This window comes from Mauremys mutica, chromosome 7 (assembly GCF_020497125.1).
Source record: "Mauremys mutica isolate MM-2020 ecotype Southern chromosome 7, ASM2049712v1, whole genome shotgun sequence".
NCBI classification, from domain to species: domain Eukaryota; kingdom Metazoa; phylum Chordata; order Testudines; family Geoemydidae; genus Mauremys; species Mauremys mutica.
The window spans coordinates 66,831,716-66,859,315 of NC_059078.1; the positions used below are offsets into that span (position 1 = coordinate 66,831,716).

Sequence of the window (27,600 nt, forward strand, 5' to 3'; positions counted from 1 at the left end):
TTCTATTCTTGTCTCTCCATTTTTGGGAAGGGTGTGTGGTTACAGTAGGGAACTTGTAGTCAAGTGTCTTGAGTAAAGCTGGCAGTAAAACAAGATTAATTTTTTTCAGGAAGAAATTGAAATATTTCAACCAGTTCTACTCTTCAATCACATTCCAGGCTCTGAAATGAAATCCTCTCTGTGCCTCAGTTGCTCCCTCTGTAAAATGGAAGAAGTAATACCTACCTACCTGAGGGTGTGGGTCTGAGATTCAACTTTTGTAGAAAGCTTCAAGTCCTTTGATGAAAGGTGCAAACTATTATCTGGCTTCATTATAATTAAGGTTAAGAATTTTGTCACAGTTATTTTTAGTAAAAGTCATAGACGTTGCAGGCAATAAACAAAAATTCACAGGAGCCCATGACCTGTCTGTGACTTTACTAAAAATAATGGGGGGGACAGCATTGGGGGACAGGGGAGGAATGACAGCTGGAGACCATGGGGTGGGGGGTGCACTGCAGATGCAGCCGTGTGTGTTGGGGAGCTCAGCCGCGGCTTCAACCGCTGACAGCTGAAGAAGTAGTCAGGGCTGTCCAGTAAAGTCACAGAATCCATGACAGCCATGACCTCCGTGACTAAATCGTATCCTTAATTATGCCATTATTTTAGTCTTACCCTGGTTAGTTGAACTAAACCTAAACAAAACTCTTCTGGGAGTCTCTCCCCCTTCTTGGGACTATTGTCCTGCTGCCTCTGAAGTTTTTACCACTATTTCAAGTATGTATCGATGTTGTATCGGGAAACAGAGACGAGACAAAGCTGCAGTGAGGCGTCTCAGGATAGTCCCGGACCGCTGCTTTTATTCTCTTTCTTACAGACTGGTTACTCAGTATTACATGATTGACATCACACAGGTTACTTATTACTATATGATTGATACACCTGTTTACTTCATTCTGATTGGTTAAGGCTGGTTTCCCTCACCGGGCCATTGTCTTGTGTGACTAAGCTAGCATAGCAGAAAGTGCATACTATACTGTGCTAATGTATGGTTCAGTGCAGGGACAACGTGGCTTGCCAACATTTGTACCTACACTGTACCTACATCTCCCTCTCTTTTGTTTTGTTAACTATGACTAATACTTTCGGGGGGGCTCCGGGCTAGTCCATGGACAGCCCTTAATGAAGAGAGAAACAAATGAGGGGACGCACTGAATGCCACAGCAAAACAGCACGAGTAATAGTACAGTGAGTCCCCCAAAGGTGACAAGCTGATGCAACCACCCAGTGTTAGGAAGCCATGAGGAGAGCCAATCCCACCATCCCGAGAAGGGGTCTGGATTGTATCTGATTTGATCTGTTAAATTTTTAATTATCTTGAGTTGATTTTCAACTGAATGATGATGATCAGAAATATTAAAGCAACACATATCATTAACCTTTTCACATCCATAATGATGCAGCATAAGTAAATAATCTATAGCCGCTCGATTTTGCAATACCCCATGGCGGATGTCATCATTAAGAAGGGCTATAGCGGTAGATGTTGCATTCAAAGCCTTAGTGGCTGCACAAGCTAAACCATTGATTCGCATACTGTTTCCTGTGGCCAACCCGGGGACCCCGACAAGAGAAACAGCCAAAGCGACAGTCTCAGTTTTTGAAAGTAAATGTACACGGCTATCACAGGAAGCATCTAAAGGAAGACTGCGACTAACTCGCGAAGTATTTAACAGTTGCCTTTTAGTTGGTAATATGAGTGCAAGTCGGCTTAGGCAACAACAAGTGCCATCACTAAGATTGGCGGGCATATAATTGAAAGTATATCCTGAGCATGTCCAAAACCACCCATTTGGCAGCTGTACATGCTTGTATAGATAAGAGATATTTGTCACAGCAGAACAATTCATTGCTGGAGCAGGAAAATGCTTACAATTACTCATGGTACAATTAGTCATGCGGGCACAGGTTATGTTATGTGTGGCTGCATATGGGGTTCGAAGGGCAAGCGCATTCCTAGGTCTACGAGGTGTTTGGGGTCCCCAATTATGATAGCCAGCATAACCCAAGCCATGAATAGTGGAATTTGGCCCCAGACTAGAATAAAACCAAGTAGCATTTTCAACATCATTAGGATTATGGCATACAGGAATCAGACAGGTACCTAAAATCTCTCCCACCGTAACTTGCTGGGAGAGGCAAAAGGATGTCTGATTCAAGGTGTGAATAAATGTCTCCCACACATTGGTGGAAGGGAGAGGGGCTGCAACACCTTGCGGCAAACACAGAACGGTCACCCAAATATACATAACCCAGCAAAGAGAATTAGCATTTAAGCTGGCTATTAGCGCAAGAAAGTAGTTTTCTGTAGTCTTATCCGCCTTAGTTTGCTCTAATACATGTTCAGCCTGCCGTAATAAAGCTTTGACCTGCCCCCAAGTTATGGCAGTGTTAGGTGTGCCACGCTTTCGGGCCTTGTCAATCTTGTCCACCCTATCCGTCAGGGTTAGACTGAAGTCCGGAATGGGATTCTTTAGCCCCTGATGCCAGGCCATCTCTCCACGGCTTCACAAAGCGAGCGGGAACCCACACAGGGCCGGTTTCAGTTGACACTGCTGCGTAGCCCCGGCCCCAGGTAATGAGCGGCACGGGCAGGCTCCACTCTGGTCCTGGCAGCTTGCGATATATCACCTTCGGCGCCGGAAGGGGCTCGGTCTGTCTATAATGGCGCTGGGCTCTAGATAAAAACTGATTATTAAACAAAGTTAAATTCAAATGATTCAGAGTAAACAAGACACGAGCCAGCCATTCTTCCTTATCTGGCAAGGGTAGGGGCACTCCTCCTTTTTGTTTTTGTTTAGTAAGGGCCTCCTTTAGGGTGCGGTTAGCCCGCTCAACAATGGCCTGACCCCGGGAATTATAAGGAATGCCGAATTTGTGGAGAATGCCCCACCGGGCACAAAATGCGGCCATGGCGGAGGAACAGTAAGCAGGACCATTGTCGGTTTTTAACTCAGCGGGGCTGCCCATTACCGCAAAACTGCGAATCAAGTGATTACAAACATGTTTGGTAGCCTCCCCTTTTTGGGCAGTTACCCAAGTGTAACCAGAAAACGTGTCGATGACAACGTGCAGGTATTTCCAAGGGGAGAAAGGGGGAAAAAGGGTGACATCCATCTGCCAAAGTTGATTGGCTCCGAGACCACGGGGATTTACCCCTATGGGAGGACCCTGTGGGTTAAGGGTACGTTGAGGGCATTGTTGAACAATACCTCGAGCATCAGATAGAGGGATCTGAAATTGTTTAGCCAATGCCTTGGCATTCTGATGGTGTAGGGCATGGCTTTCTATAGGAGTACAAGGGAATGCCCTGAGTTGGGCATCCGCCTGGGCATTGCCTTCTGTCAACATGCCAGGGAAAGGTTGGTGGCTTCGAATATGAGCAATAAAAAACTGATCGGTACGGGAATGAATGAGATGTTGCAATGCTAAAAACAAAGCTAGTAAATTTTTATCTAGCGCTGGTGATACATAGCTACCACTAATATTTGAAACAACATTGGCTACATATAAACTGTCAGTGATAATATTAAACGGTTGCATAGAAAAACGATTAAAGGCTAAAATTACTGCAGCCAGCTCAGCACGCTGGGCGGAGCTTTGGGGTAGGGTAAACAGAGAACACCAGTGGGTAGTAGATGGGTCACGCCAAGAGAGAACCCCACGGTTTGGACTCCCGTCCGTAAATACTGTAAGCACATCTGGCAGCGGGGTTGGGGAGAGTAAATAGCAAAAGTTAAGGGGTAATCGCTGCGTCATGCTGAAACGGGGGTCCTTCAAAGTGTGACAGGAGAAGACCCCTGTAAAGGCTGAGCATGCACACTGAACCTCGGGGTTAGTTTCACAAACAGTTTGCCATAAATGCAAGGGGATCGGAAGTACTATTTCAACGGGATCAATGCCTAAAAGGACCCACGCTCGCTGGCATCCCTTGGTGATAAGGGAGGCAAGCATGGAGGGAAGGGGAGTAAGGGTATTTGCTGGGGTGTGGGCGAGATAAAGCCATTCAAGGATTCGTACCGTCCCAGCCTTGGGTGCTTGAAAGAGGGCGGCACAAGGTTGGGTCACCCCTTGAAGACAAGCGAGACGTGGAGGCTCGTTATCCACGGCACGATCCACCCAAACCTTTGCGAGAGATTGATTTACCTGCTCAATGGCATCTAATTGTGTTTTTGTGAGAGAAATGATATCGGAGGGGTGACGCCCCTGCCGAAGAGCATCAAATAATGGACTTAACATGTTAGTATCAAGGCGATAATAGGGACGTACCCAATTAATAATGCCCAGGACTTGTTGAAGGGTGACGTAATTAATGTTGGTTTTCAAGGCAATTTGCGGGATAATCGGAATGGAATAAGCGGCCATCATTTTGTGGCCCAGATAAAGGAAAGGTTCTATACATTGTACCTTTTCTGGGGCTATTTGAAGGCCGTATTCCTGGAGCATATTTTGCAGGTCAGTTTGCCATGAAGGAGGGAGTTCTGGTCCTGCTATGAGGATATCATCCATATAATGGTAAACCTTAAGCATAGGGTACCGTTTGCGAAAGGGTAAGAGAGACTGATTCACATAATACTGACAGAGGGTGGGGCTGTTTAGCATACCCTGGGGAAGAACCTTCCAATGGTAGCGTTCTGTTGGCTGACTATTATTCAAAACAGGGATAGTAAAGGCAAAGTACTTTCGATCACGGGGGAGGAGAGGGATAGAGAAAAAACAATCCTTAAGATCGATTACTGCTAACTGATAATCATGTGGTATAACATTCGGATTCGGGGTCCCACATTGAAGGGCTCCCATAGGTTCCATAATTTTGTTTATAGCTCGGAGATCATGTAATAATCGCCAGCGTCCAGATTTTTTCTTAATAACAAAGATCGGAGTATTATATGGGCTAGTAGTAGGCTCAATATGTCCCTCGGTTAATTGTTCCTGAACTAATTCCTTAAGGGCTATTAATTTTTCCTGAGGGAGTGGCCATTGCTCAACCCACACTGGGACGTGGGTTTTCCATTCCAGTGGGAGGGCAGTGTGTGAGGAGCATTGACGTGTCATGGCACCACTAGGGAGGCTCCCAGCAGAGACAATAGGTCTCGCCCCCAGAGATTAATGTCAATTGGCAAAATGCACGGACGAATTTTTGCAACCTCTCGCCCCTCTTCACTATCCCATACTGAGAGCCAATTGGTGCTTTGTCGGGAAGATTGCGGGCCTCCCACTCCCCAAACAGAGGGGGAAACTTCGGAAGGCCAGGAAGGGTCCCAATGCTTTTGTGCAACTACTGAAACATCCGCTCCAGTGTCTAGCAACCCATAGAGCTCCTTACCATTGATGATATACTTACGGGTCGGTTTGTGGGTTCGGATGTGTTGTAATACTGCAGCAATCTGTGGATGAAAAAGGAGACCTTGCTCCAGATTAACGCGAGTAGAACCAAATCCGCCGGCACGACTCGCTTGGCTGGGTCCGGCCGGCGCTGTGTAAGGTAAGATTAGCAGTTGAGCCCAAGAGTCCCCCGCCTTTAATTTGAGGGGAAGGTGACTCCAAATTTGAACATAGATAATGCCGGTGTAATCAGAATCGATAACTCCAGGCACAATCATAATAGACTGACTACTGGCAGATGAGCGAGGCAAAATTAACCCAAATGTGTCTGGGGGAAGCGGACCAGAAAGCTGCGTAGGCATGAGGAGTATGTCACCAGGGAGAGGGGATTGCATATCTACTGCATTAATAAGATCCAAACCAGCACTGCCTTTTGTGGCTGGTCGAGCAGCTGTGGCAGGCAAAGCTCCCTCCTTTAAACCGGGGCTGGAGGGGGGCCCGGTCGAAAGTTTCCCGAATTATCTGGGGTTGAGGAGCGACATTGATTAGCCCAATGATATCCTTTATTACATTTTGGGCACTTTTTAGAAGGACGGCCCCCGGTGGTGTTAGTTCCGCCCTTATGAGCACCACCTCCTGGGGCCCGGCACTCCTTTTTGAAGTGTCCAGGTCGTTGGCAGTTAAAGCAGTTACCTGTAGGTTTGTTACCTTGACGGATTGCTCCCGCCAACAGTGCCATAGCGTGGGTCTGAGTGCCTACTTCGGCACATGCCTGCAACATGTCAGCGAGTGTGTAATTAGGGCGGTGAATGATAGTTTGGAGAATTTTCCGACAGTCAGCATTGGACTGCTCATACGCTAAGCGTAAAAGGAGTTCCGTCTGAGCGTCCGGATTGTCAATTTGGCGTTGAACAGCCTCCTTGAGGCGATCAACGAAATGATGATAAGGTTCAGTAGCTTGTTGTTTAACATTTGTGAATGATCGAAGGGGCTTGCCAGAGGCTGGAACGCGCCGAAAGGCTCTCTGAATGCACATTGCCGTGCGGTGAAAAGATTCCATGGGCAATATAGATTGTTGCTCCATGGTGGCAAAAGCTCCTGTCCCATATATTTGCTCAGCAGTATTCTGCGCGTTACCGAGTGCTAGGGCTGCAAACCTAAACTCATTATCCCATACCACGTACTGTGCAGGGGAAAGGATCATACGAAATAGATGTTTCCAGTCCTCCGGGATCATAGTATAACTATTAGCGATCCCTTCTATCATACCCTGCACAGACAGCACCCTGATGAAGGGACTTCTGCCCCAGGGTGTCCACCACTGGTGTAGAAGTTTTTGGTGCTAAAAAAGGGGCTGGTGGGAGCACTCGGGGATAGGCGGGAGGTGCCTCTACCGAGAGCAAGGGAGGTGCGGAGGGGGACGCCTCTTTTCGTAATCTCCCCACCGCAGCTGAACAGTGCTGCCACAACAGAATATGTTGGATCTCGGCTCGAGGTTCCCTAAACAATGCCTCTCCGATCTTTATCCAATCGGAGTGATCTAGGGAGCCTCGGTTCGAGTACCATGGGCACTTATACTCAATCACTCGGAGCAATTCCTCCAAGTGCCGTAACGATACTGCAGTACACCCGTCCTGTTTGATAAGCTTCAATAACTCTTTTGCATGATCTTTTTGCTCAATGGATAAATCCCCCCCCATACTCACGAGGGAGCGCGTTGCGCCGTGGTGCACCAAGGCTAAGCCAGCCGATGAGTCGGGGGTCCTGTGTCTGGATCACGTCGGGGTCACCAGATGTTGTATCGGGAAACAGAGACGAGACAAAGCTGCAGTGAGGCGTCTCAGGATAGTCCCGGACCGCTGCTTTTATTCTCTTTCTTACAGACTGGTTACTCAGTATTACATGATTGACATCACACAGGTTACTTATTACTATATGATTGATACACCTGTTTACTTCATTCTGATTGGTTAAGGCTGGTTTCCCTCACCGGGCCATTGTCTTGTGTGACTAAGCTAGCATAGCAGAAAGTGCATACTATACTGTGCTAATGTATGGTTCAGTGCAGGGACAATGTGGCTTGCCAACATTTGTACCTACACTGTACCTACATGTATCAGTATGTATCCCACTATAGGTCTAATATGTAAGACTGGATTCATTTTTTTTTTACTAGCAGCATCATTGGAGCTTGCACCACTTCCTGCTGTGGCCCTTCCTTGGCTCTCTCTTGCCACCTGTGGCAGCAAGACAGACTCTGGTGAGTGTCTGATCCACCAGTTCTTAGCTCCAGCTAAATTTCTTCACTTCTGATCTTCTACTTCTACTACCATCATTAATTGATCACCAATGTCTGAACCGAACCATTGTGGTGAGATCCCCCTGTACAGACCTCCCCTGGTTGGTATATGTATCCTTCTCTGGGAGGACTCTCAAATTATATTTCTTCATTCCAGAGAAAACGGGGGGGGGGGGGTCTTTGTCATATCCTAGACATGGAGCAACACCATAACTTGACATTGCAGCCAGGTGAGATACCAAATTCAGGAGGGCAGTACTTCAGTCTGACTGACTGCAGCTGAAGCTCCTCGCTCCCACTGTCTTGGGAAGATACTGCTTGCTGCTCACGTACAGTGGGATCTGCACTGACACAAACTCAAAGAAGAAAGAACAGTTATTTATCCTACAGAAACACTGGTTCTTTGAGATGTAGTTGGTGTGGATTCTCCACACCTCCTGCCCTGTTGCCACTTTTCAGAGTCCTCAGCTGCACAGGCTGTGAATTTGGGAGGACCTGAGGGAGGATTGTGACCACCTCATCTTTTATGCCCTTGTATGAGAGCAAGAAGAGGCACATGGTGCATCTGGATACTGTTGTTCAAAAGAAGCCAGTCTTGAGGCAAATAGGCACCTATGTTGGGATCCACACTGACATGATGTGAAGGACCACAGGTACTGTTGGGTAAGTAACTGTTCTTTAGTTTTTCCACAGAAACCCTTTTGGGTTTGTGTTTTTCCCTGCATCCTCCTGGCCATCTCTGCTTACCTACTTGCTCCCCAATACACCTGTGTATCTACTGCTGGTCCCAAGCTTCTTTAACTACAATTCCCACTGGCTGTTGAGCCTATGGCAGTGCTTCAGGCTCAGCAAGACTTTTGCTGCAGGCAGCAAATGCTTGAGCCAACTTTAGTTTGACATGTGGATTATTATGCTAATAACTTCAGGTTATTTCCTTAGATATCTTGTTAGTCTACTATTTTTACAAGTCTCTTAAAATATGTTTGGCTTTATTTTACAATTTAAACAAAATATGATAGTATTAGTTCACTTAAAGAAAAATCTGGTATTTGTTTTAACAAACTATTTAATTGTATTCATGGAGGAAAGCCATTAATGTTACCTCATTTAAATAATTATTTTAATGTGTGGTTTTTGTGAGACTCCCTCTTAAAAACTGGCATGTTTGAAATCCAGATGCAAATTTTGCATCTCTTAAGAAAAATCTAGGTAATGTTTAATTTGGTGTATTAAACCTGTGAAGCAAATTTCACCTTTTATGTGTAGCATGTGTTGGTATCCACAACTACAACCCAGAATTTTCAGACATTTTGGCCTTAAAATAGGCATTTAAATTCAGATTTAGGCCACAGAGTTTGAAAACTATGGCCTCAATGTGTTGTAAAATTTCTATTTGTGGGCACAGGTAACAGTAGCACATCAGAAAAAGTTCATTCCATCTTCAGAGAGATTCTCTGCCCTTAAAACAGGGAATGCTACTAGAACCAGAATGAATTTTGTGTGCTTGTTCTGTGCAGACCTCAAGGATCTGTGCTGGAGCCTCTTTACCAAATAGATTCCTCTGAGACAGACATTCTTTAAAGATGCTTTTGTCTGCCACGCTCTCTTGGATAACAGATGTGCTGACTTGGAAACCATTGGGACCTTTGCCTACCCACAGGTTGCAGGAAATGCATGTTTCTTTTATCACTAATCAGCCTTCCAGCTGGAATATTGTGTCTTCTGGAACAGCCACATTTCAGAGGTGACCTAGAATATTGTCTCGTATCACTTGACCAATGGCTAATGGCAAAGGCATTACAGGCACACTGGAAGAGTTCTTATATGGTCATCAGGAAATGGCACAACTCAGGGCTGCTACAAACTTAGTACACATTTCTCTTGTATGTGTTACCTCTCAAGATGTATGTGACACCACTGTTGTGTGCTTTTGTTTACAGTGCTAATAGTTTTGTATCAGTTAATGTCTGGGATAGTAACCAGTGAGAGAGCATTCATTCTGAATGTTCTGTTTTGGTTTTCAGTGGGACTCTATTCTGAATGCTTTTTGATTTTCCATTTATTTTATATAATATATAAAAAATTCATTCATTCCTTTCAAGATGATCTACTATCATATCAGGGTCGACCTGCAAGTAGATATGAATATTTTTACTCCATTGTATTTTTGGCTAGCTTCACATAATTTCATAATTATAGTCTTAAATGGGAGAGCCCTTAGTCAGCCCTCAGAATTAATATGTAAAATATCCTGCCTCTCATTTCTCACCCCTTTCTCACATCCACACACACATTGTCAGATTGGAAAGTTAATCAAGATTAGTGAAACCCAGTCAGGTTGATTAACAGCCACCAATTAAATCATTCCCCAGCAAAAGACCTTAACACTTTTTAATTCTTTCTACTGGATGGAATGGATCTCAATACCTATTATACGAGCTGCCAACAGGGACACCGAGAATGGTGTTAGCTTTACTTTGTCAAACTCCAGCTGAGCCCCGTGGGACAGCATTGACAATATATCTATAGAAGTCTGTGATTCTGTTTACACAATTCTTTATGGAAAGCATTTAAGCAGCATATATCAATAATAATAATATGATTACTTATATTAATGGGAATTTCATGCTACAATGATGACTGTGTGCAGGAAATGTTTGGGTTGGCTGAAAGCAAAGTGCATAGGTTTACTCGTGTGTTCTACACAATTATATAAAACCATGATCATTATGATGTGAACCTACTGTACAAGGTAAACTAACCAAGGAAACAGTTCAGCTGTCAAATGCTGTTGGAAAACAGATATTGCAAAATCTGTCAAATGATAAGACTGATATTAATGTAATCACCACGCAGAGCCTGTGCTAGGCATAAGCAGACTAGGTTATTGCTTGGGGCACTGAGCAGCTCAAGGGGACCCCCTATTTATTATTAGTATGTATTGTGTGGGCTTAGGGCCCCCAATGGGCTAGCACTGCCTTTGTCAGTACATCCAATATGCTCTTATTAAACTGTTTAGATCGTACAGTGATTGTTTGTCAGAGAAGGTTAACCTTCTATATACTTTTTTTTAGGTTTGCTCACATTACAGATGCGATCGGTATGTTGCTGTTCTCCCTCAATAAGTGAATGAGTAAGCAATTGATTATAAGCTAAAACTTATAATGTAAGAGCCTAAAGCCTTAGATCACGTGTTAAAGGAAGCCAGTATGATATGTTCGGATATCTCAATTATATATTTTTAGAAGTGCCATTTAAAGTGCAAAATGTGCTGGGTTGGAATGAAGTCAGTGAGATCATACAGATCTCAAGAGGCAACAGATGAAAGAAAAATTCCTATTAAGGTTTGTAACAGCACCAATGACATCTTATTCAGGCCATTTCCTTCTAACCTGTCATGTGGAGATGGAATCTTCTATCCACAGAACATATAGAGCATGGTTAGGATAGTAACAGTAAGCTTCCCCATCCTGCTTTGCCAAACTCTAGGGGGACAGCCCTCTGCACCTGAAAAAGGAGGTAGTTCCGTTTCCCTCTCTGTTCATTTCTTGAGCTCTACCGTGAAACTACCACAGTGGATTCCAGTGAACCTCTGATATGGTGATGGGAACTGGGCTTAGACCAACTGGCCAACTATCTCCACATTATTGAACAGCCATCAGATGGTGTAATTTTCAACTGCCTTGGGCTGGATTTGAGTAGGTTACCAAGAGGTGAGGGGCTTTCTACACCAATATCAATCCTGTGAGTCATATAGTCTTCCCATCAAAAATAAATTATTTCTTTGTATACATAAATTGCCTTTGACCTGGGTGGGTCCTCATCCATCTTGCTACTCAGTGACATTTTTAGTACAGCCTTTGCATAAGAACCTTGTAACCAGCTATTTCTACTTTTCATAAGCACAGGTTTTCTATGTATTGGATCATATAATGTTCTCATTTGCACCTATTGAAATCACTAGGATTGAACAGCTTGCTGAAGTCAGTTGAAAGACTCCTGTTGATTCTAATGGGCTTTGGATCAGGTCCTTAGTAAGAGCTGAATTTGGGCCACTATTTACTTCATCCTGAATCTCACTTTTGTCCGTATCTGTACTTCAGTGGTCCAATTCTATAACTTCTTTTGAACTCTAAATGTGTATATGCTGCTCAGTTCTCTGATAATTTTGCAGATGAAAGTACATTTTTAAGTAATATATGAATGAGTAGAATAAGTAAGGGTATATTTTTAGTTTTACTAGCATCTCAGATTTTTCTCATTAACAGACACATTGCTGAGAAATGTTCTGCTTGGGATTTCTTTTTTTCCCCCTTATAACTTCTCTCTTCCTTTTGATTGAGTAGGTCAGTAATGTAAACTGATAAACGTCAGAGAAACATGATGTGGACATGAAGACTTTCATCAAGCACATCAGTTAAAAATGGCCTCAAGTGTGTGTGGGGGGAGCATGTGTACTCATGCACTTGTGTGTTTTATCCTGAGTTTTGTTTAGGCTTTTTCCTGGTTAAATATAACAGTGTAAAACAAGAATCTACGTATTGTGATATTACTGAAACTATATTGCAAAATGACAGGAAAAAACCATCCTATTAAACTGTGTATTGCATTGATTTTAACAGCAATATTTGGAGTGAGTGCAGACCTGAGTCTGCATTCGTTACTCAAGCTGAGTAGCATCTACTGATGCAAATAGTTGCAGAGTCAGGGGTGCAGAATTGGGCCCACGATCTACATTAGAATATGCAGAGGGTGGTTTTCAGACTTAAACAGCACATTTAGAAGATTTCTGAAATTCTCTATTCTGATGATTGTTTATTTTTGGAATAGACTTTCTCTAAGCACACTTATTTATTTATTTATCTTAAATAGTCCCCTGGTGCATAGAGATTAGCACAGATCCCTTCAAATGCCACTTGGCTTGGAATACATATTTACATTGTGCCCAGTTACGAAGAGTAGACCCTAGTAGATCTGTGAGCAATTATCAAACCAAGAAGATAAAACATAAAACCTTGTGTGCCTTTGTTGTTGTTCTTTAATTCTGCTAATCGCCCTAGGTAAAGATTAGCTGCTGTTGTCAATTTAATTCAGCTTCAAACAAAGCAACAAGGTCACTTTTTTCTTTTTCTTTTTTTTAAGCAAACAGGATTGAGTTGTCATGTAGTTCTAATAGGCAGCACAGGGAATCATTAGTCCACCTCAAGTCCCTGACTGATGGGCATTTCACTTCAATCATCTGACTGAGTACTAGTGGCCCAGTACTATTGACACCATGTCAGAGCTGAGAGAAGATGCCTTAATCGGCTCAGACACTCTCTGCATTGATTTGACAAGCTGCTGTAATGACCTTCTTGTTTTTCCGAAGGATTACTGTTTACCCAGGGAGGTGCTGCTGACTAAATGTACTGCATTGTCATGGAAACTATTATTGTTGCATCTCGATCCCATTAATGCTGTGTTGTGTGACATTGATATGAGACACTGAATATTTCAATGAAGCACAGTCCACTTCAGTAATACTAATCTCTGTACATTAATCAGGCTTACAAAATCTGTGGCTGGCTCTGCACTCCTTGGCCAATAGGAATTAAAGAACCCAGGCCTGCTTAAGGTTCTGTTCTGTCCATTTGGATATCTCATGCAGCCCAGATTTTTCCCTTAATTTGAATGAAAAAATGCTACTCTCCATTTCTAGTCTAAATTTTGTTCTGCAGCTCAGGAAGCTTGCCAGGAATTCAGGAAACATATGTTCAGAAATGGGGGAAAAAGCCAATGAGAACAAAAGAGGAGGGGGAAAATGGGCTCAAATGTGAATGTTATATCTGCAATGGCAGAATGGGTATATGGAAGATTTTGTGCATTACACTGGAAGCTTATCAGTCAAGGAATAATACCATGTTATTTCCCCTCAAATTGCTTATTTCCTTGCAGTTTTAAGATGATGGTAGATGAAAGACAAAAAAGTGGAAAGCTCTTTGCCCTATGTAAATTGGTGTACATCAATCATGCAGATTTTTTTTCTTCCAACCTGGCATCTGAGTAGCTGACCCTATGGTGGAGCTCTCCTCCCAAAATGAGATGCCTAATACTATCATTCTAGGCACAGACTAAGAATAGAGTTGCCCATCCAGTGACCAAGACAAAAGGAGCCAGTAGCAAGAAGCAAATAATCCTGACGAGACCCTATAATGTGGGATATTAACTTATTGACATCTGTGTTCTTGGAAAAAGCAGGATTGGCGGCTCTCTCTCATGCTTAGAAAGGGAAGTTTGACCCTTGGCCGCAGTTTGAAAGGTCTCTAGAATCAAGGGATGGTTTCTTTAGCAGTGGTTGGAGTATTGCATATTTTACAATGGGTGGTAGCTTCTCCTTAGCAGAGGAAATGCAGACAATTTCTGTTACTAGTGTTCGGTTCTGCTACAGGTGTCCTCTCTTTCCCCACCCACACAGGCAGGGCTGGAATCAGAATAACATATGGAAGCCCTGACAGCAATCACAGCTACTGTGTAATGACTATTATGTTTGTAAATGGGCTCATTTGTTGGAAGGGATGGTGTTATGTTCCTGATCTCACACTTTTAGCTACTTCTTGGTAGCCTGTGAGGCCATTCCTCATATGGGTGGTGATCTCTGCGAAATAAGAGAAGTGCTAGGCTCTGTGGGTGAGTGGAGGTGTGACGCTTTAGGGTTCACTCATGCCAGTAAAAGGGTTTCAGTCAACACGTACTTTGCAGCTCTGGGTGCCTTAAATCTATGCTGCTGTGGCTCATGCTCTTTATATTATTGGCATACAAACAAGACTGCCATTTACATTGTTAGCATACCATGGCTGCCACTGCCTATTTACTCTTTGCAGGGGGACTTCAACAACCCTTCCAGCCCCGAGATCCACCAAAAAATGTTTCTCTGCAAAGTTCAATCCCTCTCACTGTAACACTCAAAAAACCTTAGCAAACTCACTGCTCCTTGAACGAGCAGCCTGTTAGCTTAATTGGGGTTAACACATCTTCCACTTCAATACATAGCACTGAGCTGGTTGATAGTAAAAGTAAAACAAGTTTATTAACACCAGAACAGAGAGTTAAGTGAAACCAAGTGGAAGGGATAGAGATAGAAATGGTTATAAATAAACAGAGGTAAAAATAAGATTCTAAAACTGAAGTCTAACTTAACAAACTGCAGTCTTCTGCTCCAAGTAGTTTTCTCACCACAGTCATTCTTCCAGAGTGGCTGGCCAGGCTTTAGCCAGGTTCCAACACAGAGCCCAAAGTGCTTGGATTCTTTGCCACCTCACGTGAAGGATTTTTTTTTGTCTTCACTTATATCTTCCCAATGTTTATTGACCCTGCACAGGAGGCAGGAAGGGTTCCTGAAGGTGTAGTCTCCATACCCAGTCGAGGTTAAGTGGGTATCCCCCCACTCACTCACCTGGCTTTGTTTGCCTTGCATATAACATGCTTTTCATTGACTTAAGTCATACCTTGTTTGTATGTTAACCATGCATACATCACACAGGAATATTAATGACCAGTGAGTTACTAGTTTCCCAATGATATTTTACAAGACCCCTTTTAAATAAATATCATGACAACAGTCGGTGGGGTGCAGTGAATTGGTCAGGTCAGTTGAGACTCACTGCTACCTACCAGAGAGCCCCTTGCCCTCTGGCACTGAGGTGCTCTTAGGGCCCAAAGAGGCAATATATATTTATGATGTGACTTGTGGTCCAAAAAATATTTGCAGAGCATAGGTTTGCTACCTCTGTGGAAGAGGAGAAGTCTAGGGTCCCTTTGCTGCTCCTTTCACTGTTTGTTGGAGAATCATCCTGATCTTTGTGGGTGGTGGAGTGGGAGGAGAGCACTGTCGAATTTGGAAGTGCTTGTGTTCCTTCACTAATTGAGTAGATTTTTCCATAAACAAGTTTTGAAATCTGGGAAGGTTCAAGACAATCTGGTTAGCTAAGGACAGTGGTGATGGTTTCTAACCGTGAATTGCAAGAGCAAGAGCTCTTTTTTTCCACCACCAAGAGGAAGTGGTCTGATCAGAATAGGGGGCGAGTTCCTTCATTTCTTACGTCCAGCCCAGGATATGGCCGACTGTGAATGTGAATTAGTGGCCACCAGGACAATATAATCCAGGAATCCTGACTCCCAGTACCGTGCTCGTAACCAGTCAACCCTCCTTTTCCTGTGCCACATGCTGTCAATATGCTTATAAAAATACAGCCCTGAGGTTGTGTGCACAAAATAAGTAAGCATAAATAAACATAATTAGTGGTATTCTGTATTTGTTTAATTTTTTAGGGGTTAACCTCATGCATTTATACATCTTTTTGCATAAGATGTATACATATTTCATACACTGAACAAAATTTGTTTTTATACACATGATGTCAGAAAGGAAAAGACAGGAATATGTGCTATGTTCAAATAGATCATATGGGGCTCAGTTAAATAAATATTAAGTTGACAGACTCCAGCAGTGATTCACTGTAAAATTGCTAATAGACAGTATGTTGTCTGTTGTTTCCATATTGTATTACCAGTGATTCAAATTAAAGAATGAGTGCATGTAGGATTATTGTGTCACTTTAAATTGAAACATATTTCAAAGTGGTACTGTAGCATAATTGAAGAATACCTATATGGCATCAGCATGTTGATGCTGTAATATATTTAGCCAAGAGAAATACTGCACACAGCCAAAATACTCCTAATTACATCCAATTTAGAAATTTGTTCAGATTTTTTTTTCCAGTGATGCTCTTGAAAAAGATCCTTAAGGCTAGCATGGAATATGAAAGCTTGTTCCTTTACTTCCCTTGTAATGTCCATATCTGTCTGTTTTTCCTTTATAAGAAAGTTTGCCTTGTCTTGCTCAAGAGCTGTGGGTTATCCCTCTAGTGCTCACACTTCTTTTCTGAAACTTTTTAGTGAAAGGAGATTTTGGAGATATTAGAACTAGGGGGAATCCATGGTCTTTTGACTATCAGTCAAGACATAACAGGCTATCCCTGGATCTACCCCTGTATAGCCAGTGCTGTGATTCATTTTACCAAGGTGTAAAATGGGTATTGTGTGGCTTAATTAATGTCTGTAAATCTTTTTGAAAGTCTATGGTGAGAAATGCTATATAAATGCAAAGTAGTCATTCATTGAAGAGATTTTTCTCTGATCAAATAGCTTTATTAGGTATTTTATATTATCAACATCCAGAGTGATGCCTTTGTTTGGATTACTTGGATTTCTGTCAGTTAAACATACATTGGATCCCATGTGGTCCAGGCTGGAGGATCTCAACAAGGTGAGGAGGTTTGTGTTTTTTTTTGTCTGAGAACAATATTTATAAATGCAGCATGCAAAGCTGATGGTCTAAACAGAGCGTTGGTGACTTAAAAAAAAGTTATTAAAATCTATTTAGAGATGAACTAAAATAAAAAAAAATCAGATCTAAAATTATGTGAACTTTGGGTTCCAAATTTGAGCTCTGACCCAAATTTCACAGCTAGCCACAGTATCAGAGGGGTAGCTGTGTTAGTCCGGATCTGTAAAAAGCAACAAGGAGTCCTGTCACACCTTACAGACTAACAGATGTATTGGAGCATAAGCTTTCGTGGGTGAATACTCACTTCATCAGACACATGTCAATCACACTCTAATGGCCAGGACAGCCTCCCACCCCCAATCTGAGCTCCTGGGCCCTATATTTTGAGGGGTTAGAAATAGGGATTCTTGTTTCATGATTCAGACCCATCTCTACCTATTCTGAGGTACAGAATATGGTCTCTCCCTGTACATTTTCCATTATGCTACCATTTACTGCTGGGGAAAGCATGAGTCTTTGAGACGAGATTAAGAATAGAAGCCTCAGTTTTAAACTACAGAAGAAGGGGAGTGGGTTTCGAAAAGCAGGAAATCAGGTAGTTGCATGCTCAGGAGATCTGTAAATAGGCCAATTTGATGTTCCAAATGGGAGGTTTACCTCTGTAGCATTCAAGTCCTTACCATATGTAGTCTGTATATGCTGTACTATGTTCCCATCACAAACTACTCTCCTCCAGTCATAACTGACACCAATTTGTATCCTGACTGGCAGTCTCAAAATACAGCCCAGAGATTCAGTGAAATTCATGTTGAGGCACATTGGCAGGAATGGCAAGAGCCACTGCCTAGTACTGTTTGATCCATTGGTAAAGAGCTTCAGTCAGCAGGTTTGTCTGATTATGGGCCTCGTTATGCAACAAAGAAGTCTTCTCTTTCTGCCTTCAATTTGCTCCAACCTGCACAGGCACCAAGCAAAATTACAGATAGTGCTCCCTGATATCATGAAGGTTCAAAGTGGTAAGGAGAAGGTAATGCTTTGAATCATCCAGTGGAGCTAGCAGACTGGCTGTAGGATCTAGTGCAGCCTCAGCCTTTTAAGGGGTGATACAGCAGGTGAGCTCCCCTGGGATGCTGTGGATATCTGAGTAGGCCATGTACAATATCTCTAGAATCCTCCCCCTCCATCAAAGGCTTGTGTCTTAATCACCCAAACTGGTTCTCTAGGAAGCAGTATTTCTAATTCTTTAATGGTCAGGGCTCTTCCATGTATCCTGGGCTCCTATCATAAGAAATACGGGAGTTTATTTTCAAACCACAAAAACTAGGCTTCTGCCATAATTGTAAGACCACATATAACTAGCATTGGGTTGTAACATTGAATGGTGACAGCTAGCTACAACCTTGGTGAACTCAGTACTTGATACATTAGCTTTAAGAGCTCACAGTCTGGAGTCCAGAGTAGATCCTCTGGAGAAGTGGCAAGGTCTGCAAAAGCAGCCTGACTAACTTGTCTTTTAAACTTCCTTATCCTCATATAATCTTGTTGCTATTACAGTTCAAAATTATACAAAAAAACCCAGTGAAACATTTGATGCTGTTAGGTGCAATGTGTGAACTTTGAGGCTTGGCTGACAAAAAGATAACTTGATACTGCATGCAAAGCAAGACAAACGGCAGCTAAACCAGCTGCTGCCTTGCATCTGAATGAATTTAAGATAAGAAAGATGATTTTTTTCTATAATCAAGCTGTGAAGTTCTCTCAACCAAGCATGAATTGCAAATCTTTTTTCCCATGTGTGTGTATAAAAAAAAAAAAAAAAAAAAAAACAACCTGTCAATTTATGTTTATTTTTTGGAGGCATGAGTCAGATCTTGTATTGATTATGTTCTTAACTCAGCATTTCTCAGCCATTGTAAAAGTTTGATTTCTACTCAGTGCATTGCCCGATCCTTCTGTCACTGCCACTCATATAAAGCATTAGTAACTCTATTGACTTCAATACAGTTTGCACCATTGTAAAACTGGCGAGAGGGGAGAATCCGGCCCGTGGATACTATTGATGGTGAAATTTATTAGGCAGTGTATAATCTGCAGAGGAAGTGTTAGAAACCCAATTTGAGATGTTTAAAACTAGACTTGACTAAACAATAACTTTACAATGAAGAATAATCGCGCTTTGGTAGGAAGGTGGAATAGGTCTCTTCTAATGGGTCCTTTGCATCTGTTGATTCTCTGAAACCATAAATCTGACAGTCCATGTTCTTTAGATATGGTTCCCCTTGAAGGTTTGTCTGCATTTACCATAATTCCAGCACTGCCGTTCGGTGCTGCCCAAATACTCTTCTGCTTTGTCCAGATTAGACCATGTCATTTTCTTCCCTGTTTTTTGTTCTCCAAAGAAAAAGAATCACATCTTGTCTCACAAAGTATTTTCACTTTCTCATCTGTGAAGGACAATTTAATCAGAGCTAGTGCCTTAATCCACCTACTCTGAATTAGGTGGTTTACCTTTGGTGCATGCCATGTGAAAATCAAATCTTTTCCTCCCTTTTCTACCTTAAGAGCTCTGCTGTATGTCTTTAATATGTGCCATCACTGCAGTTGGTATCTGCCTTTTTTGGGTGCCCCTGCTGGTTTTGATAACTCACTAAAATATAGGCTCATTCAAGTTGTGACATGTGGACATTAATTTGCCCATTAATTTGATTGCTTAAGAACATAAGAACGGCCATACTGGGTCAGACCAAAGGTCCATCCAGCCCAGTATCCTGTCTACCGACAGTGGCTAGAGGGAGTGAACCTAACAGGTAATGATCAAGTGTTCTCTCTCCTGCCATCCATCTCCATCCAATGGCTAGGTACACCATTCCTTACCCATTCTGGCTAATGGCCATTAATGGACTTAACCTCCAAGAATTTATCTAGTTCTCTTTTAAACCCTGTTATAGTCCTAGCCTTCACAACCTCCTCAGGCAAGGAGTTCCACAGGTTGACTGTGTGCCGTGTGAAGAACTTCCTTTTATTTGTTTTAAACCTGCTGCCTTTAATTTCATTTGGTGGCCCCTAGTTCTTATATTATAGGAACAAGTAAATAACTTTTCCTTATTCACTTTCTCCACACCACTCATGATTTCATATACCTTTATCATATTCCCCCTTAGTCTCCTCTTTTCCAAACTGAAAGCCTAGCCTCTTTAATCTCTCCTCATATGGGACCCGTTCCAAATCCTTAATCATTTTAATTGCCCTTTTCTGAACTTTTTCTAATGCCAGTGTATCTTTTTTGAGATGAGGAGACCACATCTGTATGCAGTATTCAAGATGTGGGTGTACCATGATTCCTGCATTAGTAAGAGCATTGCTGGTAGATCGAGGGAAGTTTGGCACCCTTCTTACTAACTGAGACCCCAATACTCTTGCATTGCTTAGTCCTTCTCTGCTTTTCTGCAATCTCAGTTTTGCATTCCAGGATAGGGTGACCAGATGTCCTGATTTTTGGTTTGTCGTCTTATATAGGCTCCTATTACCTCCTACTCCCATCCCAATTTTTCACATTTGCTGTCTGGTCACCTTATTCCAGGATCCTGTGAGGTGTACAGTAAACTGTCCTTTATCCAGTGAAGGTATGGATATTTTCATTCTCCTCCAAAGACTTCACACTCAGATCCTACCATCTGGCTTGCATAACAAGATTTTCTCTTGGTGTTTCCATCTTTTATCCTTTTTCTGACTGATCAAAGTCATATGTTGGTAGGGGTCATGCTGTAGATGAGGTCAGGGGTACCTGGGTTCTGTGTATTCTAACATTCTGTGTATGGATGGCATCTAGGACCTGAACAAAAGCCAGGTTGCTTTCTTGGTTGGTTTAATTGTTGGCAATTTTTTTTCATTTTAGAAAGAGGTTCAAAGATAAGGAGACTCCCAGAGTGAAGGATTAACTGGTGGAATGTGCCTTGAAAAATCAGAAACCAGTATTAGCTGTGAGTGCTGTCCTGTGAAAATTTCATTATCCCCCATCAACCCAATCAGACAACATTCGCACCCTCCCATTACACTCCGTCCTATTTAACTACATTGTATAGTGTTGATTTTTGTGTGTATAAAAGGTAATATGATTACTCTTTGATCACCTGATGATAAATCCATGCAAATGTGGAAAAGGTTTTATTTTAAAAGTGAAATTGATTGAATTTTTTAAAAATAACAAGCATGCATAAAACACATGCATCTGTGTTTGACTTGAAGAATGCATTTCCCTTCCAGGGTGATGTTTACCCCAATACCGCTAATACACTTGGATCCTTCTAGAAATTGTACCAATAAATAGTCTGAATGGCTTTTGACTTCAGTAATGGACTAAATTTAAAATGCCCCTGCCTGGGTAAGCAACCAGGGAGGAATGAGCAGGAAGTATCATCTCCCCCAGTGTTGCTACAATGTAGGCAGCCATAATTTAATGGTAAGCATTTCTGACCCATGTGTGAGAGAGAGGCATATCCTAGGTACCCCTGTATTCACACCCTACACACTACTGCAATAATATTTATACAAAATATGCCTTGTTAGGTATCATGTGAAAGCTAATATAATAGTTATTACGGTAATATAATTGTAAAATGCATTGTTAACCTTATATGTGAAGTTATGAATTCCCTCCATATGATATTAGTAGGACATGTTTAAGACCCGATAGCCTGGCCTAGGTAAAAGCGATAAACAGGACTGACCTAGGCAAAGGAATGTGGGTTTATCTCATTTACATATTAGCAATAAACAAAGCCATATAGCTAAACCAGCAGGGGTTATCCTGACGCTGAACTCGAGAGACAGAGCATTAATGTGGCTCCTGCCCCCAAGAGAGAGACAGGAGACTGAATCCCCAGGAGGCCTTCCAGACTTGTCAGACAAAGACATCCCTTTGGAGATATAAGGAACAGAGAGAGAGATTCCATCTTTATCTTAGATCCAGGGGAGACAAACCAAGTGATTTTATCTGTGTGATGGGTCTTGGTCAGTGAAAGGCTGCAAAGGAGATTGGGTGAGAGACACCATCTTGAATAAAGACTGGAATTTGCTAGATTAAGTTTTAGACTTTTAGATCTGTGTTTTCACTTTTATTTGCTTGTAACCACCTCTGCCTTTATCCCTTTTACTTGGTATCACTTCATCTCTGCTTTTTTGTTAATGAACTTGTTTTGCTTTCATTATAAATAGTCAGTCTGTATAAGTTCAGTAAGGAAGGTTTACCTTCTCTATAAAGGCAGCAAACCCAGTGGTTTCTCTGTGAAGATCCAGAGAGAAGGACTGGTCCCTGCAGTGAGATGATTTGGGGATGAATTCGGAGCTGGAAGGGTGCTAAGGAGTAACAGGCCTGCAAAGAGTAACCAGGTTGAGCAAAGCCAGGGTGCGGCCTGTTGGCTGCTGGCATACTGTTGGGGTCAGCGTTCTGGACCATAGCCACATGACACCAAGGGTTACAAGGCAGATGGTGACCAAACCCCTTACTGGCCTGGGTGAACCCAAAATGTCACTGTGTGTTCCACCACGTGGGAATGTCTGGGCAGGGCAGAAGCTATGGCTTCATCCCTAGCACAGTAGGTAGCACTGGGATAGTTGCACATCAAGGAGCACTTGCCACAATATGTGTTTTCTACAGTGCCTCCTACAAGCATAATACCTTCACTCCATGACAACTCAGTATGGCATTGAGACATTCCACATAATTTGACCTTTTACCTGGGCGTGGGAGAGGGGAATATTGCAAAATTAAAAGAACTGTTATCCTTTCTGTTAACTGAGACTCCTCCTTAAACTTCAGCCACAATATTCATCTTGGTCAACAGTGAACTATTTATACTGGTGCCCCTGGTTGGGTTGTTTGAGAGGATTGAACCTGAGACTTCTGGATTTAAAAAGCACAAGTTTCTACTGATTGAACTGAAGGACTATGTCCAGATTCATAAGCCACTTACACTGTCCAGTCACTAAATGGGGATGAAGACACACTTGACCAGTGTGCAACATATTTTCCTAGATCACATTTTAAGACAAATATATAACCTGGTTTCCTCATAATCTCATTCCTCTGTTGTTTTTAGATGGCATCTGAGCATCTCTACAGAATAAAGACTAACAACAATAAATGGATTAGGGAGTTTCTTAAATTTGTCCTGCCTCTCTACTACCAGAGGGCCCCTTCCAATATGGTCAAATGAGGAGGGATGATGCCCCATTGTGTTAGAATGTTCTGAGCTACTGAACTAGGTTCAGGGAATTCTGCGTAAGGAAGTAGAGAGAGAAGCCACAGTGTGCTTGTTCCAGCACAGTCAAGCCCCTCTTGTTAGCATATAGACCAATTGGGAGTAACACTAAAGCCAACCATGTCTGACCTTGGCTGCCCCAATTGGCTATGTGATGCTATGCAGCCCAGACTGCAGGATGATCACCAGCCGTTGGCATTGCAGCCATCTTTTAGATGCAATCCAGGAGTGAGGTGTTCAGAGGTTGTTGATTTGATGTCTGCAGAAGTGGAGAAGTGCATTTGTAGCTGAGATTCTGCATAGAAATTCTATTTTAAGGCCACCATCTCTGGGTTGATAGCTTGTGAGCAAATAATTTTAATCAGTGAGAACAGGGTCAGTTGCTCTGCTTCTAAACATCAGCCATTTTACTCCACAAGGGCTGCCAGGACTTTAATAAATATAGGTAACACAGGTGCATTAGTTGACTATATAGAGGACTCCACACACACAAAAAGAATCTTGTGGGAAAAGTAAATACATCAAGTTCATTGTAGTTTAATGTATTTGCATTTCTGTCTCATTTGTTGCATGCATTATTTCACCTCAAATCTAATGTCTTCTGTCCTCCCCACCTTTATCCAATAAGTCTGCCACTAGCAGGCAGTGTGGCCAAGTGGACCTGGGACTGAGAAGACCTGGATTCTGTTCCCAGCTTGGTTGCTGGTTGACTGTGGGCAGGTTGGTTTACCTCTCTATGCTTCAGTTTTCCTTTCTATAAAATGGCAGTAATGATACTGACGGTCTTCTTGGGAAACTACTACTTGTGACGAAGTCAAAAATGTTTGTAATATTTTTATGAAGCCTATGTGTGCCTCAGATTCCTGCTATGCTTTGTATTGCTACTCAGTGGAGTGGGGGAGGTTTTTTACTCTCAGGGCAGACTAAGAGAGACAGGTATGCGTATAGCCTAGGTGGCTGAATGTACTGGATTGGTCATTAAAAAGATTGACCAGGGCCAGCCCATATCAATAGAAAATCCAAGAAGTGAATGGAAAACCTAGTCACTAGGACATTAACACCTAGCAACCAATGACACAGAGGGAGGTGGATTTCCCTGCCTCTCAGCATGGAAGATGAGCAGAGACCCCCAGCTCAAGAACAAAGGACAGATGTTTCCACCAGGGAATAAGTGTGGGCTGTGGAAGAAGCTTGGAGTACTCTCATTGGGAACTACTAAGGAAGGATGTCTGAGCAAGATAGGGTGACCGGACAGCAAATATGAAAAATCGGGACAGGATGGGGGGTAATAGGAACCTATATAAGAAAAAGACCCCAAAATTGGGACTGTCCCTATAAAATCAAGACATCTAGTCACCCTAGAGCAAGAGAGAGACAGCCTGAAAATGGAGTTCACTACTATTTGGTTGATGAGTTGTGGCTGACCAGAAAGGATTCTGCTCTAGCCTTTGTCTCTGTGCTAACATAAGGACTTCCAATGCTGTGTTCAGCTGATTAATAAATCCCACACTGTTTTGCAAATGCTCTGTGGGGTGTCACTGCAAATACTTGCTGTGGAGCATTTGTCCCTGAGGAGAGAACAAGTCTCTACCGGGAGTCTATCTCCGTTGGACTCACTGGGCAGAGTTCATGGTGTGAAATGGAAGTGCTGGAACCCAGTTGAGAAGGCGGTGAGGCTGCATGGCCTATCCTGAAGGAAGAGTGGATCCCATTGGGGCTCTGGCACACTAAAGGATTCCTCCAAGTTTAAAAAACTGGGGCGTAGCACGGATACAGTGGGTCTGAGACCACTAGCATTATAGGAGAACTAGGTGGTGATGGTGCTATTTATTATTTTGGGTGCTGCTCAGTAGAAGCTGAACCCCCATCTAACAGCCTGTGGAGTTCTAGCTACCCTGAGACAGTACTTATTTGTCTTGTGGAGTCTAGAACCTCTGCACCCCCTACCCCACTGGTGCAGAGAAATGAGATTTCCAAGTGGAGGCAGCATTGTAAGTTTAGATAGAATCTGGTGGTTCTTTCCACTAGTGTTCTATAATATATGAGATGTAATGATCTCTGCACAACAAAATATCTTCTTTAATCAGTTCAGAAATGGCTTCCCTTTTCTTTGATGAAATGCCCCATTGTTCTCATATCGGGGTAGGCTATTAACAAATTGGGGGATTGATCTATTTTTTATTTTGCTCTTCATAATTATGAATTCCTCAATCAAGTCTCTTCTAACTGTACAACTTTTCCAGGATGAATAATCCTGTTATGCCTTTAACTATCTGCATTTCCCTTATGTTCATCCTTTCAGTTTCCATTCTATTTTACTTAAGATAAGACACAAAATTGGATGCAGTATTCCAAATGAGGGCATCCCTTTGCACAGTGCAGGAAGGCTCAGTTCTTCCAAGAATTTTTTTAAAAATTCTATATTAATTTGAATTCATTTAGTAGTCAGGGTACATAAGAATTTCCATGAAACATTTCTATTGAAGGCAATTGGAAAAACATAAATCTGTTGGCAGTTAGTTGAGGCTCCCAGAGAATGAGTATGCAGGCAATTATTCCTGAGTGTTTTTCACTGAGAATGTAACATTTCTGGTACACTCAGAACATTTGTTTAGCTAAAGAGAGTTTACTTAGACATTTTAGGGTTATTTTCTGGAAAAATAGCTCCCTGTGGCTCTACCAACCCTGCCATACTTTACAGTGGTGCAGGAAACTTTTTTTATCCATCCGATAATTAAGGTGTCTAGGTATCCCTTTGTCTTGGCAACGTGCAAGAGAATCAACATAATTACATAGGAATAGAAAGAGAAGGCTTCCATTTAATGTTTCATTGCCCGCCAGAGATAGTAGCTTTCATTGTTTCAAGATGAGGCTCATTTTGTTTTCTCACCATGTTTCTAATTCTCTAGGTACCTTTTTTGTATTTTTTCCCCACTGATGAGTGAAATATATCCTTATGTAGAGGGCCAGTACAACTCCCTATGGGACTTATTTCAAAGGCTTAGGTAACATACATAGTCCATAGACCTTGTGCTGACCCACCAGACCGTGTACCAGTCCCGGAGCTTGGCAAGGTAATTCACTCCCCTTAGTATTTTGCCATTTGTCATTCTATTTAGTACTTCTGTATCTTTTATTCACTGGGAAGAATCCTGGAGTCTGTCCGTTCTAGTGTCCAATGACTTAGAAAGCTGATGTATTTAAATGACACTAATCAAAACCTTAGCTGTCTAAAAGTGAGGCCTGAATGTCTTGCCCTTGGTACAGCAGCCTTTCTGGTTGTCAGGCCTCTGCTGTGACTAGTTCCAGAACAGGGTGAACTTGATTGTTTTGCCAGATTTCAAGCCTGAATTTCCTCTTATTCTGGATTTACAGCAATGCATGTAACTCCATCAAAGTCAATGTAGCTGCTCTGGATTTACATAGGTGTGAATAATTTCAGAATTCAGTCCTTCCAGTCCAGTTTTGCATTCTCAGGTGGTTATCATAGCTGTGATAAACAGCCTAACTGATAGGTATTTTCTGAACCCATGCTTGCCCAAATCTCCCTTTCAAAGTGTACTAAACCCTACTCTAGTTATGGAGAGTGTTTACTATATAGTATGATGCATAATGCCATTGGCTGTTTGTATTCACTTAAATGTATTGGTATTAAATTAATCTGTCTCATACTACAGCTTTTCCATATCATGTGTTGTCTCTTCCTGGAAATTAAGTTTTACCACTCCTGTGCTCTTAGAGTCTTATGGCTACGAGAGAGAATTGTGGACAAAGAAAAGGGGCAGAACTTCCCCTGCCATTTTCCTTGGGATCACATCAAGTCCAAGTCCCTCTCTGGTTGCACTTACACCCTTAATAATTTTCTGAGGTGCAGACTTTATTAGAAGTACCATTCTGATTTGGCTAAGAAGCATTTATTTTTCTCATGTTGAAAGAATGTGTTTAGTGATTTTTGTAATGTATACTCACAACAAGTGCTGACAGAGAACTGGTACTCTCATATTAGGTGCTTTGTGATTGGTATTGCACCTATCATGATGGGGCACATGTCTCATTGGCAGCCTCCAGATTTTCTCTGCACCTTCTCTGCACCACGCACTGAGTGGTGTGTCCATCTGCAGGCAAAGGGAAAGAATCATTGTTGATATTGCTGCTTGCAGTTCATCGCATTGTGCTCACGCTTCCCCTCTTCTTGTCACTGAAAATGTTATTTATTGATAGTGCTGACACCAGCAGTAAATAGAGCTAGCACTGGTTTACATCGCTGATGAGAATGTGTATCTCATAACTCTTTGTGCACAATCTGACTCCAAATCATGCCTCCTTATCCCCCCTCCTTTAAACACGTG

General features: G+C 42.3%; 1 protein-coding gene across 2 annotated transcripts; it reads right to left on the bottom strand.

The window, feature by feature from the left end:
* Nucleotides 1-799: 799 nt before the first annotated feature.
* Nucleotides 800-27,336, bottom strand: LOC123373827 (syncytin-B-like). Of its 2 annotated transcripts, none has more exons than XM_045022999.1 (4): nt 27,221-27,336; nt 7,071-7,134; nt 5,384-5,426; nt 800-2,716 (listed from the first exon to the last, which is right to left on the bottom strand). In XM_045022999.1, the coding sequence occupies exon 4, from the start codon at nt 2,532-2,534 to the stop codon at nt 1,116-1,118; it is 1,419 nt and encodes a 472-aa protein (XP_044878934.1). In that variant the 5' UTR covers nt 2,535-2,716; nt 5,384-5,426; nt 7,071-7,134; nt 27,221-27,336; the 3' UTR covers nt 800-1,115. The 2 variants fall into 2 exon arrangements, with proteins under 2 accessions (XP_044878934.1, XP_044878933.1); XM_045022998.1 differs by having other exon boundaries at nt 800-2,727.
* Nucleotides 27,337-27,600: the final 264 nt, after the last annotated feature.

Excerpts from the sequence above, each read along its gene's own strand:
- LOC123373827 (XM_045022999.1), bottom strand. The coding sequence starts at position 2,534 with ATGGCCTGGCATCAGGGGCTAAAGAATCCCATTCCGGACTTCAGTCTA.